The 15,919-nt window shown below is 46.3% G+C and overlaps 1 protein-coding gene across 1 annotated transcript; it reads left to right on the forward strand.

The window, feature by feature from the left end:
- The first annotated feature begins 6,038 nt into the window (after positions 1–6,038).
- LOC139065014 (uncharacterized) lies at positions 6,039–10,272 on the forward strand. The gene is made up of 2 exons (XM_070547873.1): positions 6,039–7,608; positions 7,671–10,272. The coding sequence occupies exon 2, from the start codon at positions 8,251–8,253 to the stop codon at positions 10,270–10,272; it is 2,022 nt and encodes a 673-aa protein (XP_070403974.1). The 5' UTR covers positions 6,039–7,608; positions 7,671–8,250.
- Positions 10,273–15,919: the final 5,647 nt, after the last annotated feature.

Consider the following 15,919-nt stretch of genomic DNA (forward strand, 5'->3'; position numbering starts at 1 on the left):
CTAAGGATAAGCGTAAATACAGTAAGATTGTTATTCACGCTGGCGGTAACGACACCCGGTTATGCCAATCGGAGGTCACTAAAATTAATGTTGCTTCGGTGTGCAAGTTTGCCAAAACAATGTGAGACTTCGAAATTTTCTCTGGCCCCCTGCCTGATCGGACCAGTGACGACATGTTTAGCCGCATGCTGTCCTTAAACCGCTGGCTGTCTAGGTGGTGTCCTGAAAACAACGTGGGCTACATTGATAATTGGAAAACTTTTTGGGGAAAACATGGTCTGATGCGGAGAGACGGCATCCATCCCTCTTTGGATGGAGCAGCTCTTCTTTCTAGGAACATGGCCAGTTTTATTAGTCCTCCATGACAACCCAGGGTCCAGAACAGGAAGCAGAGTCGTAGTTTAACACACCCCTCTGCAGCTTCTGTACTGTTACCCACCCACTACCCCATAGAGACAGTGTTCTGCCCACGGCCAAAATCACACAGATTAAATATCAGGCTTAATAAAGCAAATCATGGAAATCTCATAAATATTAGAACAAATTCAACTGAGCAGAAAACTAGAAAAATTAAATGTGAGTTATTGAACATTAGATCTATTTTTTCTAAGACTTTGTTAGTTAATGACTTGATTTGTGATAATCAGATCTCTTTGCTCTCTCTCACAGAATCCTGGCTGCAGCAAGAGGACTGTGTTAGCTTAAACGAGTCGACTCCTTCAAATTATTTAAATCATCATATTGCTCGAAGTACAAGGCGAGGAGGAGGAGTAGCAACCATTTTTCATTCGGACTTATTAATCAGTCCCTTACCAATTAATAGTTCGTTCGAACATCTTATTCTTAGTTTTCCTAATCTAGATTGCAAAACTGTAAAACCACTCTTGTTTGTAGTTTTATATCGTTCACCAGGCCCTTACTCTGAGTTTTTGGATCAGATCTCTGATTTTTTTATCTGATTTGGTGCTAAATACTGATAAGGTCATTGTAGTGGGGGATTTTAATATTCATGTGGACATTGAGAATGATAGCCTCAATGTAGCCTTTAGTAATATCTTAGACTCAATTGGTTTTACTCAAAGAACACATAGCTCCACCCACTCCTGCCATCATACATTAGACCTTGTGCTGACTTATGGCATAGAGTGTGAGGAAATAACAATCTTTCCACATAATCCAGTCCTCTCGGACCAATTTCTGATAACCTTTGAGTTTTTTATAACTGAGTTCTCGAGACATGAAAGTAAATTTCACTATAGTCGGTCTCTATCTGACAACGCAGTTGCATCTTTTAAATCAACTGTTCCATCTTTACTGTCCTCAGCATCTCAGAGGCATGTAGCAGAGGGCAATATTTTCAGTTCTAGCCCCTCACAAATTGATGGATTAGTTTATCATGTTAATTCCTCTTTACGTGTGGCATTAGATGATGTTGCCCCTTTAAAAAAGAAGGTAATCAGGGACAGGAAGTTGGCTCCCTGGTTTAATTCTCATTCACGAGCCTTAATACAAAACTCTAGGAAATTGGAGAGAACATGGCGCTCTACGCACCATGAGGAGGCCTACCTATCCTGGAAAAATAGTCTTGTGCTTTATAAAAATAAGCTTCGACAAACTAGAACTGCTAATTTCTCAGCATTAATTGAGGAGAATAAGCATAATCCTAAATTTCTTTTCAGTACAGTTGCTAAACTTACACAGAATCATAGCTCTGAGCCATCTATTCCCTTAGCCCTCAGCAGCAATGACTTCATGGGAGTTTTTTACAAGTAAAATGAATTCTATTAGATACAAAATCTTTAGCATCCTCCCTAATGCGATTTATTCCTCCTCAGTAAGAGAGGCAGCATCAGAGGTGACTGTAGAACCTCATCTGTGCTTGAACCGTTTTGATCCAGTTGAGCTTTCAGATTTATCAAAAATATTAGCTTCATCTAAACCATCAACTTGCATTTTGGATCCAATCCCAACCAAATTATTTAAAGAAGCATTTCCTTTGGTTACTGCCCCCACTCTAGATATAATCAATCTATCCTTAGTAAATGGATATGTACCACAGGATTTTAAGGTTTCTGTAATCAAACCTTCACTTAAGAAGCCTTCTCTGGATCCAGATGACCCAGTGAATTATAGACCAATATCTAACCTTCCATTTTTATACAAAGTCCTGGAGAAAATAGTGGCCATCCAAGTATGTGAGCATTTAAACACTAATGCTCTGTTTGAGGAATTTCAGTCTGGTTTTAGAAAGTATCACAGCACTGAAACTGCGTTAGTGAGAGTTACAAATGAGATTCTCATGGCCTCAGATAAGAATCTTGTGTCTGTTCTAGTCTTGTTAGATCTCAGTGATGCCTTTGACACAGTTGATCACAATGTTCTTTTAGAAAGACTTGAACATGTTGTAGGGATCAAAGGAACAGTGTTAGGCTGATTCAAATCCTACCTGTCTGACAGATTTCATTTTGTAAATGTACATGACAAATCGTCTTCATACTCCAGGGTTACTTGTGGAGCACCACAGGGTTCAGTGCTTGGACCAATTCTTTTTACTATATATATGCTCCCACTTGGTAAAATCATTATGGTTGGTTTATGCTTGACGCGTCCGCGAGGTCCGCACGGCTCCGCGTGGAAAAGTTGCGTCATTTTGCGTCATTTTAACAACCACGCCCCTCCACGCGCCTCTGCACGGCCCAAAATTTCCGCAACGCGCACCTAGGAAATTTTCTAACCACGCGGACGGTCGGACGTGGAAAAACATGGCGGACCGGCAAGAACTAGTATGGCAGAGGGTCATAAATACAGACATTTGTATGATTCAGCTCTCAAAGATCGCCGTGATCAACATGTTGTTAATAATTCTTGGAGAGAAATAGCTCGCACTGTCGGAAAAGACAAGGATGCTGTTAAAAATGCTGGAATGCCATGTTGTAAACAGTAATTTCTACTTCTACTATGGTGTAGTGTTGGATGCATGCCGTAGAGCTCCATGCTGCCCCGTTCAGTTTGGGAGAATATTGGCTCACCGCAGAGACAAGCCGCATGAACCATAAACGCTGCGAGTTGTGAAGCGCGTTCCAGCCGCCAGCCGCATCACCAAGCGGAAAGTGAATGTGTCAAGCATAAACCAAGCTTTTGACAGCATGGGATAAACTTCCACTGTTATGCTGAAGATACTCAGTTATATTTATCCATTAACCCTGATGAACCTAATCGGTTGGGTAGATTACAGGCTTGTCTTGAGGACATAAAAAATTGGATGACTCTAAACTTTTTGCTTTTAAATCAAGACAAGACGGAAGTTCTCATCTTTGGACCAGAAATCCCGAAAAGGAAATTGCGTAGCCAATCACCTGACCTGAATGGCATTACATTAATCTCCGAGAACAAAGTAAGGAACCTTGGTGTTATCTTTGATCAGGACATGTCATTCAAATCCCAGGTTAAACAGGTTTGTAGGATTTCCTTTTTCCACCGTCGGAATATTGCTAAGATTAGAAGCATCCTTTCCAGGAGTGATGCTGAAAAACTAGTTCATGCATTTATTACATCAAGACTGGATTACTGTAATTCATTACTCTCAGGAAGTCCACAGAATGTCGTTAAAAGTCTTCAGCTTGTCCAAAATGCTGCAGCTAGAGTTCTGATGAGAATTAAAAAGAGAGATCATATCTCTCCTGTCTTAGCTTCCCTACATTGGCTAAGACATCACAATATAACTATAGACACATTACTTTGTGTGTGTGTGTGTGTGTGTGTGTGTGTGTGTGTGTGTGTGTGTGTGTGTGTGTGTGTGTGTGTGCGCCTGCTCTGTCTTCTTGATCCCCAGTGAGTCGTGGAGGATGGCTGCTTATACTGAGCCAGGATTCTCTGGAGGTTTCTTCCTGTTAAAAGGGAGTTTTCCTCTCCACTGTCGCTTTATGCTTGCTTAGTATGAGGATTGCTGTAAAGTCACTGACACTAGTCAGTGACTTGATGCAATTTGCTGGGTTCCTTTTATAGGAAACATTATTTCTGATTGGCTTAATGAACTTACATGAATTGGAATGTTTATTATGTGAAATGCCTTGAGACGGCTCTTGTCATGATTTGGCGCTATATAAATACACTTGAATTGGATTTAATTTAATCATATTGTCCCCTTTGCAGCGCCCTTAACACAAAAGACAGAAGTTTTGACATTTTAAACAATAACCTCTGAACTTTAGTTACAGCTGCATTTCTCACTTGTGTATACCACGAGCTAAGTGTGATCAGATGGAATTCTTGTGTTAGGTGTGTTTAAAGACCATTCAGCATAACAAACAAGTGGTTTTTCAGGGTTGTGTTTGAGCTATAAAATGTTTAAATTGTTTTTTCATAAAGCACCAAATTTCTGTTGGCATTGATCACATTTCTGACTAATACTGCAGTTTTCTGACAGTCAGACGGATGGACGACAGAAACACAAACACTTCTTGTTTTTGTCCAACAGGACAGGAACGTTATGGCAACATGACCCGGGTGTATTACAGAGAAGCTGTGGGAGCTCTGGTGGTTTTCGACATGACGAGGCTGTCCACGTTCCAGGCTGTCCTCAAGTGGAAAGGAGATCTGGATTCAAAGGTAAGTGAATTTGCTGCAGTAGACTGTTGTGTCCACTTGGGGGCAGACTAGACTCAACCTGTGGCAGCTCCAAGCATGTCTGCTGTTCCACCAGGTCACCCTGAGCAATGGAAGGCCAGTTCCAGCGGTTCTGTTGACCAACAAATGTGACCAGCGTAGTCATGGTTTGTGTCCCAAACTTCCCAAATTGGACAGCTTCTACCAGGAGCACGGGTTTGTTGGCTGCTTCGAAACCTCTGCCAAGGTATGACGCAGCTTTTATTTTCAGACAGCAAATTGGGCATTTGTTTGTGCTTAACCCTCCCACTGTGAGACCCGTGAGGAAAGTTGACCATTGAGCAGGGTTGATGGTTTATCCCTTGGGTCCATGTGGCAGGGGTGAAGAGAGAGCACCACCTCACCCCTGCCACGTGGACCTCAAGGGATAAACCATCAATCCTGCTCAATGGTCAACTTTCCTCGCGGGGTCACCCATAAAGACAGTGGGAGGGTTAAAAGTGTTCAACTTAATGATCAGGTTTGATTCAAATCAGGGGAAAAAAGAACCAACCCTCAAAAAACTAAAACGTGTCGGCGAACCTCTCCAGTACGTGCAGTAGCGAATATCTGCATCCATCTATAAAACACACAGAAGGCTCTGTGATGATTCAGGCATCCCATCTAAAAGGCAGTTCTGAATAAAGAGAAGTACCACCCAACCTTATCATACAGAACCATCTGGAGCACATCTGCTTTATTATCAGAGCAGTAGAGGCTTATCACGATAGAAAAGGCACACAGAAACACCATCAGTCATGGCTCAACCTCTGCAGAACCCAGAGGAGTCAGGACACAGAGCAACCAGGAAGTAAAGCTTGGAGACAACTTCGCTAAGTCCACTTAAATTGCACGAATAATAGCATTCATCTTTGTTTTGGGGATTTTTTATATTATTTTCAATAAAGGGTTAACTTTTTCTATTTTCAAATGAAATAAAAGAATATAGGATCAGATAAGATCTTTTGCACTTCTGGATACCCTTTTAGGTGACACCCTGGAGTCAAACACTGCCCCCAAGTTGCCATAAATAAGAACTGGATGCTGTCTTTGCAAATGTAAACAGTTCTGTTGATTTTATTTTTTCCATCAAAATTAAATAATTTTGCTTTTATTGTCATGAAGAGGAGGGTGTCCTCCACATCCTTCTTTTTTTACTTCTCCAGAAAAATGATTTTCATAAGTTTATTTAAATCATAATAGACATCCCAATAAATCTTGAGCTGCTGTAATATACTAATATATATATATATATATATATATATATATATATATATATATATATATATATATATATATATATATATACTAATATATATATATATATATATATATACTAATATATATATATAATATATATATATATATATATATATATATATATATATGTTGAGGGTCTGACCTCATGAGGAAATTACTATGCAGTGATTTTCTCCAAAATGACTGTGCTTAAATTGCTCTGAAAAGCAAATAATCACATCAGCGCCAAGAAACTTCATTTCCCATGATGCTTTGCACACGGAAGCATTGTGATGACGTCACCGCCTAATACCAGAAACACGATCTGCGGGAGGCGGGAGCTTGGAGCTTTCCCGCGACTTCAAAGACTATAAATCATGAATGAGACAAAGAAACCTCGTTCTTTTGCCCAGGATACCTGGCGGTAAGGACACGCTTGTTAACGCTCCGACAACTTGAGCACGCGGAAGCTCTAAGTGCCAAGTTGAGCCACGCAACCGCTGGAAACTACACTCAACTTCATCGGGACCTGACTGGGAACGAGCGGAGCTCCATTCAGCTCTCAGAGACGCTCCGTGGAGAAACACTCGTGGAGCCAAACAACGGAGAAAGCATTAAACCGACGGATGACGCTGAAAACTGCGGAGAAAACGGAGAACCGTCAAATCATAACAGCGGGGACGCCTTGCTGCTTTGGTGATCAGAAAACTCATTTTTTTTCTCTCTCCTTTTCTTCTCCCGTTTCCTCTATAGTCCAGAATAAGCAATAAAACCGCGTCTATTGCTTAAAAAGTAGCTTCGTGTTTTCCTCTTTCGTCCCAAACACGTCCGTCGGGTCATTTTGAAAGAATAAACTGCTTATTGATCATTGTTTGGTATCTTAAAATGGTTTCTGTCATGGCCAGGCTGAAACTAAAAGATATTAATTTGTGATTAATCTTTTGTGTTGTTTCATGATCTTTTGAAATGTTTTGAGTGATTTAAGGTTAAGTTACTACTGATTCTAAGTGCTTTGGAAGTTAAAGTGCAAGTTGCCACCCACACTTTAGCCAGACAAAGGGGTCAGCCATCTTGTATTCAAGACTCCATTTTGAATCCATACACACGCACACACACACACACACACATACACACTACTCCTTTGTGAGAACAAAGGACCCCATTCATACATCCTCCATCACATGCAAACACATCCATCTTCAATCATATCACACGGTTATTATTCATCTATTCCACTGTTTATTCATTTGACAAATTGTTAATTAAATGTTATAAAATTCAGATTTTTGTGTCCAGTAGCTTTGTTGTGTCGAAGAGAAGTCTCTGCTCCAAGGATTCTACGAACTTCAAGAAAGACTGATAAGAGTTTTGGATTCAATTTTTCCCCGGAAAAAGGGGAATGGTGCCCCGTATATCTAAGAATATCTTAATTAATTAATAAATCAGTAAATATTCCCATATTTACAGAATTTATTGAAGAATCCAAAAGTAAGTTGAAGCTTACTAATTGTTCGCTCCTAATAACACCAACATTTTATTGGTGCAGCCCGCGTGAGGCTTGGATACACAGAGATTTCTATCCGGCACAAACAAACAAATAAATCCAAAGAGCTTGAATTAAAAATAATCCGTTGTTCAGCCTTGAACCAGCAACAGAGTGGTGCTGATTTCGCTGAGCAGGAAGCTGCATCGAACTCTCACCAGTAACTCAGTGCTTCTTTAAAGGTGCAACGTGTAAATTAATTCTGGTTGACCTTTTAGGTTAAAAATTCAGTTTTTCCTTAAAGGTGCAACGTGTAATTAATTCTGGCTAACCTTTTAGGTTAAAATTCAGCTTTTCCTTAAAGGTGCAACGTGTAATTAATTCTGGCTAACCTTTTAGGTTAAAATTCAGTTTTTCCTTAAAGGTGCAACGTGTAATTAATTCTGGCTAACCCTTTAGGTTAAAATTCAGTTCCTCATTAAAGGTGCAGCGTGTAAGTAATTCTGACTAACCCTTTTAGGCTAAAATTAACTGCTAATTTAGCGACTTTAACTCACTGTGGCTATTATAACTAACTGAAACCTTCACTCAAAGACTGATAACACCCTGTTTGCTAATATTCTGAAGGAATAACTAGCATATTTAACACTGCAAGTGTTGTAAGACGTTGCTACGGCAACGCACCAGCTTTTGCTAAAATACTGAAAGGAATAGTATTTTAAGCGTCAGTCACGGCATTCCGTGCAATCTTAAAACGCTAAAACCTGTGCGCACAAAGGTTAATTTAGTGTTTTTCTGCTACAAAGCTAGCAGTTTGCTGCAAAAAGGTGCAGTTTGAGCTATCTGCAGAAGCTCTACTAGGCTATTTTGGTTCGGTTGTTAAAATGGAGGGACAGAGTAGTGAACTGACCAACTCCCAGCAACCAGATGGCGCTGCGGCCCACGACTATGAACCTGGCCTACTTTCTGGACAAATATTGTCCAAACTGGTCGCGGTTGCTCGAGAACCCGACTACCCTTCTAGGGATTTCACTGAAGAACAGCGTAGCGACGAGCTAGACGCTGTAATCGATCAAATAGAAAACCCGGATGGTACAAAACCAATCCAGGTTCACTTAGCTAAGTTAGCCTTGATCCTCTATCAGAGAGAACTCCAACATGATCGAGAGATCATGAACCTCCAGAGTATGCTAGCTGAAAAACAGCGAAATGGAAGGCTGATCGAGGAAGACGACACCCGCACCGATTCTGGGGAAGATGGGGAGGAGACCCCGCCCCCCTCTGCTGATGACAACAGACAGTGGGAAGGGGGGAAACACCATGACTCTCTGGACGGACGCACGCCGCAGGGGAGAGATGAAGTTTATCTGTCCCAACCTTCGGCCCCGTTCCCTACACACACTATAGGGCATTCAGGACCACCTAGGGGCCGAGGGCAATTCGCCCTCGAACCCCAGGTTGGACCACCACCCTCATCTTCACGGCCTTCTCAATCAGTGAGAAGTCGACCAGCTGAGCGGCACCTCTATTTAGACCGCTCCCCCAGTCCACGAAGGGTGCAAGGTGCCGATTGGGGTTATGCACCCCAAGCTGCACCTCAACCATCCACCCATCCTAGCTACTCCGGTATTCGGCATGCCGATAACCAGCTGCAGGACAAAGCATCATACGCCAGTCCGTACCCGGACAGTGCGTATTACGCAGAAGCCCCAGTTGAAAGACGCAGGCTGCACTACGCAGACGTGCCCCGGGAGGAGGACCTCCCAAGACACCCACGTGACGTGCCAGCAGCCCGCCACAGCATGCCGAACCCCGATTTGGGCCCCAGGAGTCAACATTGGGAGCCCAGAGCACACCAGCGATATCCAGCGCCCTCTGAGACAGACCGTGGGTCAGAGTCAGAGGATGACGCGCCGTACCGTGAGTCAGGGCTCCGTGTACGTCAAATTGAATCGCTAGCTAAAGACATAGAACGCTTTGATCCTAACACCAATGAATCCAATGTTGACGATTATCTCAGGGAGATAGAACGTTGTCTGCTTGATCTTCCAGCACCCTCTTCAAGGGAAAAGCTCAAGCTAATTTGGAAAACTACATCTAGAACGGTGCATGGTTTCATGGAAACTCTACCATCTGACATTCGAGATCGGTACTCCTCGCTCTGCCGAGCGTTGAGAGATGAATACGCCACGTATGCAGACTCCGCGTCAGCTACAATGGGGGCCTTCTCCATCAAACACGGGAGAAACGAACCCCCCAGAGAGTATTATCGCCGACTCAAAAGTGCTTATTTCCAAGGTCGAAACGGCCCTGGGCTCGAGGAAGACCCTGCCTTCAGATCCCTGTTCATTCACAACCTGCACGAGTGTGTTCGCTCCGAAGTCTCAATGTATTGTCGGATGAAAAAACTGACAACTCAGGAGATTAGGAGATACGCTCAACAGGCTTGGGAAGCCGGCGGAAAGCCCCAAAAGCCTGACGCACATCACCGCGTCATGCACCTAGCTCCCAACGCCGAGCCGCGTTTGGAGCTTGAAGGCACAGAAGCTCCACCCACTAAGCCAAAATCTGCTAAACCTAGACCTGTTAAACCGCAAGAGCAGTCCCAATCTCCTCAACAGGGGAAGGGGGGTGCTGATTGGCCGCCTAGGTCTGGACAATCAGACAGGAAGTGGCCCAACCAAAACCAACGGCAGGCAGGTCGGAACAGTGGAAGGTTTAAGGAGCGCCGCCCACAGGTAGGTCCCGAACACAAGTCCGCAGGTGAGTACTTGACCAAAGCCGACCTCCAGGAGATGTTTCAGCAGTTCCTAGCTAAACAGAAGGAACAGCTGAGATCTGCAGATGAGACCCCTGCACCAAAGTCTGCTTCTAAGAAGCCAGACTCAGAGCCAACGTCCGCATGACTAGGCGTGGCTCAACCCCCCAGCGTGGCCAGGACTTACCTGATCAGTTGGGGAAACACTACTGGTAGACCACAGGAGTCTCCTGAAATCTACCCCCCAGAGAAACCAGATACTAAATTTCTGAAGTTCCTTGGTGACTTAACAAACCATGATCATGCTCGCCGTTTGTACTGTAGCACCAATCTAGGTGGATGCATACAAGTTGATGCTCTGCTGGATACCGGCTCAGAAATCACCCTGATGTGCTCCACATTGTTCCATCGCGTGTCTGACACCATGCGGTCGCTCGGGAAACCAGTCCAGGTTGAACCTTGTGACCTGAAAATCACCAGCTACACCCAGACCCGGGAGTGTATCACTCACCGGGCGTGGCTGGATATCACCTTCCAAGACATGACTCTGGTTCACCCGTTTTATGTCTGCCAGCTAGACACTGAACCACTTCTCATTGGTCAGGACCTGCTTGAACGTCTAGCTCCCCTCATCGACTGCCAGAAGGGTCAACTGTGGGCCCAGGTGGACACACCTAAGCCCTGGAACCCGGATAGCAGCCGACCATCCTCCATTCTTGAAGTCAGCCTAAGTGAGCCGCAAATCCCTTGTTCCAAGGTCATGCCCCTCCCTACGGCTCCCACAGACGATGACCGCCTGCAAAGGCACGAAACCGCTCCTGGAACTCCGCTCCGCGCACATTCATCTTTTCTCTGCTCGCTGAAGAACGTCAGCCTGCAGCCATATGCACCACACATAGTTGGTGGTCTTACCATCAACTGCACCCACATCTCAGATGCTCGCCTTGCTCTTTGGTCGGAAAAGTCAGCCATCAGCCAGCAGATGTTTGAACACCTGCGTCAGAAGGACCCCCTTCTGGTCAGTGTGACACGTAGCCATCGGCTCTTGTCACCTACTTGGCCGCAGAGGCTCCTGAAAGCGCCAGAGGTCTGCTCTCTGACTATCCAGCTTGGAGCAAGACAGCTCACACATACATTCAGCATCATACCACAGCTTGATCCACCTGCACTCATTGGAGCAGATCTGCTGGTTCGACTAGGTGCCCAGCTGGACACTTGCAATCAAGTCCTTTGGGCCCGGGCCACACCTTCCTCTGAGCCTCGCTCAGAAGGCTGTGAACACTTGCTGTCTGGACAGACCATTCCACAGGCCTGCCGTGCAGTGGTTGAGGCCAGCACGGTTCTGCCCCCACTGGTCAAAGGAGTGTCTGTTCGTCTGACTCTCATGAAGCATCAGAAGCTGCCAGGCACACAGGCCTTCTTCCAGCCATCACCACACTTCTTGGAGCTCAACTTAGCCGTCTGTGGCACGCCACTCTTGGAGCTGAACACTCGTTCTGCGTACTTGTTGGTCGAAAATCCGACCCAGAGTCCTATCCACCTGCCGGCAGGAAAGCCCTTGGGCATGCTGATAGATAGCTCATTCCATGACTTCGAACTTTCAGTCCCCGTGATCGGACAACTTCCGTTGTTCTTGAACGACAGACAGGTTGGTGCAGACACATTCAGTACTTTCCCTTCACAAATGATTACCATCAAGCGGCATGAAGCCCTTCCTGAGGAACCCATTTGCAGTGCAACCTTAGATACTGACGGCGGTCAGTGTCTAACGGTTTTTGCAATAAATACTCAACCCTCTGAGTCACCGGTTGAAAGCCCGGAACACCAGAGACCCTCCTCCTCTGAACCTTATGACGGCTTCGAGGCCGAAGTCAGCCAGCAGCTTGACAAAGCGGATGCGCTGGAGTCAGAGGAGCAGAGAGCAGCGCTTAGAAGCCTGTTCTATGAGTTTCAGTCCGTCTTATCCAGGGACTCCCTGGACTGTGGACTCACAAACCTGCACACGGTTCGCATTCCGACGAACCCGAATGCCCCTCCTACTTATGTACGTCAGTACAAGATTCCCCTCGCTGCTTATGAGTCGATCCAGGAGATCCTCAATCAGCTGAAGGAGAAAAACATCATCAGAGAGTGTAACTCCACTTACAACTCTCCCATCTGGCCGGTTCTGAAACCGACTGGGAAATGGCGTCTCACCATAGACTATCGTGCACTGAACAAACAGGTACCTCTCTCCAGGTGGCCTATGATCCATTTAGATCAGGAGCTAGCCAGAGTCAGAGATGCTCGTTTCTTCTCTACGGTTGACGTAGCCAACGGCTTCTGGACCATGAAGGTTGAGCCGGCGGACCAGTATAAACTGGCTTTCTCCTTTGGAAATCGCCAATATACTTGGAACCGCTGCCCCTTTGGCTACTCTAACTCACCTGCCGAGTTCAACATCTTCCTCCACAAAGCCATGTCAGATGCTGCTTCCAGAGGGAACCTCATATATGTCGATGACATCTTGATGAGGAGTCGAACCTTCGAGGAGCACCTGGCCGAACTCCGTCACGTGCTGCAACAGCTCGCTGATGCCGGAGCTAAATTGGCGATTCTCAAGGGACAGTGGTGTCGAACCAAAGTGGAGTATGTTGGACTGCTGGTTGGCCCTAATGGAGTCGAGCCCCAAGCGGGACGCATTAGAGCCATTCAGGACATCAAAGCCCCAGCTAATCTGACTGAACTCAGGAGCTTCCTCGGAGTCTGCAACTACTCCAGACAGTTCATTGAGGAGTACGCTGAAACAGCGAGGCCCCTCACTGAGCTGCTTCGGAACGACACACCTTTCGTGTGGGACAGACCCCAAGAACTCTCCTTCCAGTTCCTAAAACAGAAGTTGGCGTCCGCACCCTGTCTGGCTTACCCAGACAAGGATAAAGAGTTCTACATAGAGGCTACTTTCTCCTCTCACTGCCTGAGCGCTGCTTTGAAGCAGAAACACGATCAGGACATGAGAGTTGTGGCATACGCCAGCAAGCCTCTGAGCAAGGTGGAACTCCAGTTCTCAGACTGCGAGAGAGCTCTCCTCTCTACAGTCTGGGCTGTCGAACACTTTCGTAGTTACATCGGTGGACAGAAGGTGATCATTGAAACGTGTCATCAGCCTGTCACCTTCCTAAACAGCCAGCGTCTGCGCGAAGGAAGAGTGTCAAACAGCCGCATTGCGACGTGGATGATGGTGCTCCAAGGATACAACATTGAGGTCAAGTATGGTCAGAACACCAAGCTAGCGCTAGGACAAGGGCTAGCAGGCTGCCAGCACTGTGACTCTGACTCCGTCATGGGCCCCCTGGACACACCTGCCGCAGTCTACCCGACCGCATCCAATCATCGCTACTTTGATGAGAATGTTTGCCAAGGGCTTCCGAAAGTTTACACTGACGGATGCGCCTACCTTCACGAAGGCCAGCTCCGTGCCGGGGTTGGAGTCGTTTGGGTGGACTGTGACACCAAGCAACCAAATCACTACCGGTTGGGCCAAAAGTCTAGTCAGTACGCCGAAATTGCTGCAGTGTTGATAACCCTCCAGCAGGCGGCAGCCTTGGACATCACTCAAATCGTCCTTTGCTCTGATTCAAACTACGCTAGACACAGCTTCATCTCTCACTTCCCCATGTGGAAGGAGAACAACATGAAAAATGCCAGGAACAGAGACGTGAAACACTCGGAGTTATTCCTAGCGTGTGATCTGCTCACCACTGAGAAAGGCATAATGGTCTACTGGAAAAAGGTCAAAGGTCACTCCAGGACCCTAGGTCCAGAGAAAGATGGTAATGACGAAGCTGACCGCCTTGCTAAGCTCGGTGCTGACCAGGGAACCTGCTGGGAATTCAAAGACGAGTGGCTTCCACCCAAGGCCGTTCACGAGGTCTGCGCGATTACTCGTCGCCATGCTAAACAGGCAGACGAACCTCAGAACGTTGGGGTACCCGTGTTTCTAGGCAGACAACCACATGATGCGGACCTAGTCACCATGCAGGAACAAGATCCTGACCTGAAGCTCATCCGCGAGCTTCTCCAAAAGGGCCCGATGTCTAAACAACCATCACCACCTATTGGTGCAAGCCAAGATTTGGTAACCCTGCATCGTCAACTCGCGCATCTGAAACTACAGAACGATTTGTTAGTTTACATACGTGACGATCACAGCCCGCCGCGCTGGGTTGTTCCACTCGACCACAGAGGAGTGATGCTTGCCTACGCCCACGACACTCCGGTTGGAGGTCACCGCGGAGCAAAAGCTACCCTCGCATCACTGACAGAAGTAGCATATTGGCCGTCGATGTCCAAGGACGTACACAGCTATGTCCAAGGCTGCCTCATCTGTGCCCAGTTTCAACCCTCCCAGCCGCTTGCTAGAGCACCACTGCAACGCAGGGGAATAACCTTCCCTTGGTCCCACCTGCAGATCGACTGGGTTGGACCGGTTCCCAAATCGGCAAGAGGAAACAAATATATGCTAACTGTAACTTGCAGTTTCACAAAGTGGGTTGAGTGCCTTCCAGCGCCAAACGATACAGCCGTCACAACCGCTGTACTGCTGATTAACCACATTTTCAGTCGATGGGGACTTCCACTCTGCATTGACTCTGACCGAGGAACTCATTTCACATCCAGTGTAATGACGTCCCTGTTTGAACTTTTGGGAGTGGAAGTGAGATTCCACCTCCCCTATCACCCACAGTCATCCGGACAGGTCGAACGGATGAACCGCACGGTCGTCTCTATGCTCAAAAAGTACGTCTGCTCCACTGGGAAGGACTGGGACGTCAAGCTCCCTCTGGTCCTGATGGCCATACGGTCCACTCCACAGCGATCCACGGGGGTTACGCCCTTTGAGATGATGACCGGCAGACTGATGACTCTACCACTGCACCTCCTGTATCACCCAGAGGATGTCAGTGTTGCCACTGCCTATACCGCTCATCAGTATGTGGCAGACTTGAAAACACACCTCAGAGCTACGTTCGCGCACGCTCAGAAGAAACTGGAGACCAACGTAGAAGGCGCTAAAGCCTACTACGACCAAAAGACAACCAGCCGCGAATACGAGGTGGGTGACAAAGTATTCTACTTTCGGTTCGCCCAACCGGCACGCAAAGCTAAGAAGTTCCTGCCCTGCTGGTCAGGACCATTTGAGATCGTGGCAAAACTCTCTCCAGTTGCATACAGGTTACGCATCACCAAAGCAAGACAGGAGCCTGTCTACAAATGGGTGCATGCAAACCAAATCAAACCCTACGTCAAACCGTCCCCGCGGGTACAGAGACCAGACTCCCCGCAGGAGGTAGACGTAGTCTCTACATAGTTCTATGCATGGAAATGGAAAGGGGGGAAAGTGCACGTTTAACCCATTAACATGTACTAACCGACAAAGAACCAGGCCCCCCGCCGTCACTTTCACTAACCAAGAGTAACTCCTCTTAGACCTCTAACAGGAAGTACCTACTAAAACCTTACAGGGTACTTTGGAACCTACATTCTGCTCTGATTAATGAATCTCTACGTGCAATCAAGACTTTGTCTGAAACCATACCTCAGGATATTGTGTACACACGAGTGGTGAGAGATTTGATGTAGGACCTGCTCAGGGAAGTAAGTTCCACGCTGGACAGCTTGGTTGAAAGTCGTATTTCCCCGTACTTGGTACCACTGGACCTGCTCAAAGTTAGCTTGACAGCTGCTACCCCTCTACTGTGCACCTTTCACAAATCCACCTAGCGTACAGCCTAAGTAGTGCAATGCCCATTCAC

Source organism: Nothobranchius furzeri, chromosome 2 (genome assembly GCF_043380555.1).
Source record: "Nothobranchius furzeri strain GRZ-AD chromosome 2, NfurGRZ-RIMD1, whole genome shotgun sequence".
NCBI lineage: Eukaryota > Metazoa > Chordata > Actinopteri > Cyprinodontiformes > Nothobranchiidae > Nothobranchius > Nothobranchius furzeri.

What these genes read in the sequence shown, in the direction of transcription:
- LOC139065014 (XM_070547873.1), top strand. Translation starts at nt 8,251, where the DNA reads ATGGAGGGACAGAGTAGTGAACTGACCAACTCCCAGCAACCAGATGGC.